This window comes from Volvox carteri (assembly GCF_000143455.1).
Source record: "Volvox carteri f. nagariensis unplaced genomic scaffold VOLCAscaffold_120, whole genome shotgun sequence".
Taxonomy (NCBI): Eukaryota; Viridiplantae; Chlorophyta; class Chlorophyceae; order Chlamydomonadales; family Volvocaceae; genus Volvox; species Volvox carteri.
Window position 1 is genome coordinate 32794 of NW_003307663.1, and position 1783 is coordinate 34576.

Sequence of the window (1783 nt, forward strand, 5' to 3'; positions counted from 1 at the left end):
TTCCGCGTCGGAATTGATGCCGTACGCGCTTCATAAAGCGCAAACTTCAACGTGCAGACTTCAACACACGCACTTCACCATNTCATATGCACATATGCACATATGCACATATGCACATATGCTTCATATGCACATATGCACATATGCGCCTATGCTTCGTATGCACATATGCACATGTGTTTCATATGCACAAATGCTTCATATGCAAGCATATGCCACATGCGATGTGCAATCATACGTGATCTGCAAGCATATACGACCTGCAAGCATATACGATCTGCAAGCATATGCGATCTGCAAGCATATGCCAGATGCGATCTGCAAGCATATGCCACATTCGATGTGCAAGCATATGCGATCTGCAAGCATATGCGATCTGCAAGCATATGCGATCTGCAAGCATATGCAATCCACGCTTGCGACAGCGCCGTGCAACGCGCAATTTGGCGTGCAATTCAGCGTGCAATTCAGCCCACATGGCTCAGATATGCACATATGCACATATGCACGTATGCACATATGCACATATGCACATATGCTTCATATGCACATATGCACATGTGTGTTTCATATGCACAAATGCTTCATATGCAAGCATATTCCACATGCGATGTGCAATCATATGTGATCTGCGAGCATATACGATCTGCAAGCATATACGATCTATGCTATGCTGTGATATGCGTACGCGCGATGCTATGCTACGCTATGCTGTACGCGCTATGCATGCTTCATATGCACATATGCTTCATATGCACATATGCTTCATATGCACATATGCACATATGCACCTATGCTTCGTATGCACATATGCACATGTGTTTCATATGCACAAATGCTTCATATGCAAGCATATGCCACATGCGATGTGCAATCATACGTGATCTGCAAGCATATACGACCTGCAAGCATATACGATCTGCAAGCATATGCGATCTGCAAGCATATGCCAGATGCGATCTGCAAGCATATGCCACATTCGATGTGCAAGCATATGCGATCTGCAAGCATATGCGATCTGCAAGCATATGCGATCTGCAAGCATATGCAATCTGCAAGCATATGCGATCTGCAAGCATATGCCACATTCGATGTGCAAGCATATGCGATCTGCAAGCATATGCGATCTGCAAGCATATGCCAGATGCGATCTGCAAGCATATGCCACATTCGATGTGCAAACATATGCGATCTGCAAGCATATGCGATCTGCAAGCAGATGCAATCTGCAAGCATATGCTACGCTATGCTACGCTATGCTACGCTATGCTACACTATGCTACACTATGCTACACTATGCTACACTATGCTACGGAGCTACGGCCCACTCGCGCGAACAGCGCGCTCTAGTATCGAGACGGGACCGCACGAATTCCGAAATAAACTTCGGGTCGGCGGTTCGATTCTGGCAACCAGCAAGTCGCAAATTGGCGATTTCATGGTGTAATGGATAAACCAGCGCACTGGCGCGAGGTGGGATGGCTCCTGTGCTCGAAATAATGGCCGAGGACGTCCATTGCTAAGTGGGGGCAATGTAACGACGCANATGCCAATCTGAGCATCCCGGGTTACGCCTTTGCTGTGTTACATCTGAAGGCCCCTTCAGTCCAAAATGAAGCAGTCTCCATAAAATGAAACATGTACATCACGTGATATGAGTGCCCCTTTCAGCCCAAAATTAAGATTTCTCATAATATAAACCCCTGTACATCGCACCATATGGACACGCCTCCAATCCTATCTAGGAAGGCGTGTTCTTATCANATGATGGACAGTGTCTTGA

At 46.2% G+C, this 1783-nt stretch overlaps 1 protein-coding gene across 1 annotated transcript; it reads left to right on the forward strand.

The window, feature by feature from the left end:
* Positions 1–211: 211 nt before the first annotated feature.
* VOLCADRAFT_31201 (uncharacterized protein) lies at positions 212–1209 on the forward strand (the record flags this gene model as incomplete). Its single annotated transcript, XM_002959034.1, has 2 exons — positions 212–429; positions 927–1209. Coding segments are annotated over 2 exons (501 nt in total), but the record flags the coding sequence as incomplete, so codon positions are not given.
* Positions 1210–1783: the final 574 nt, after the last annotated feature.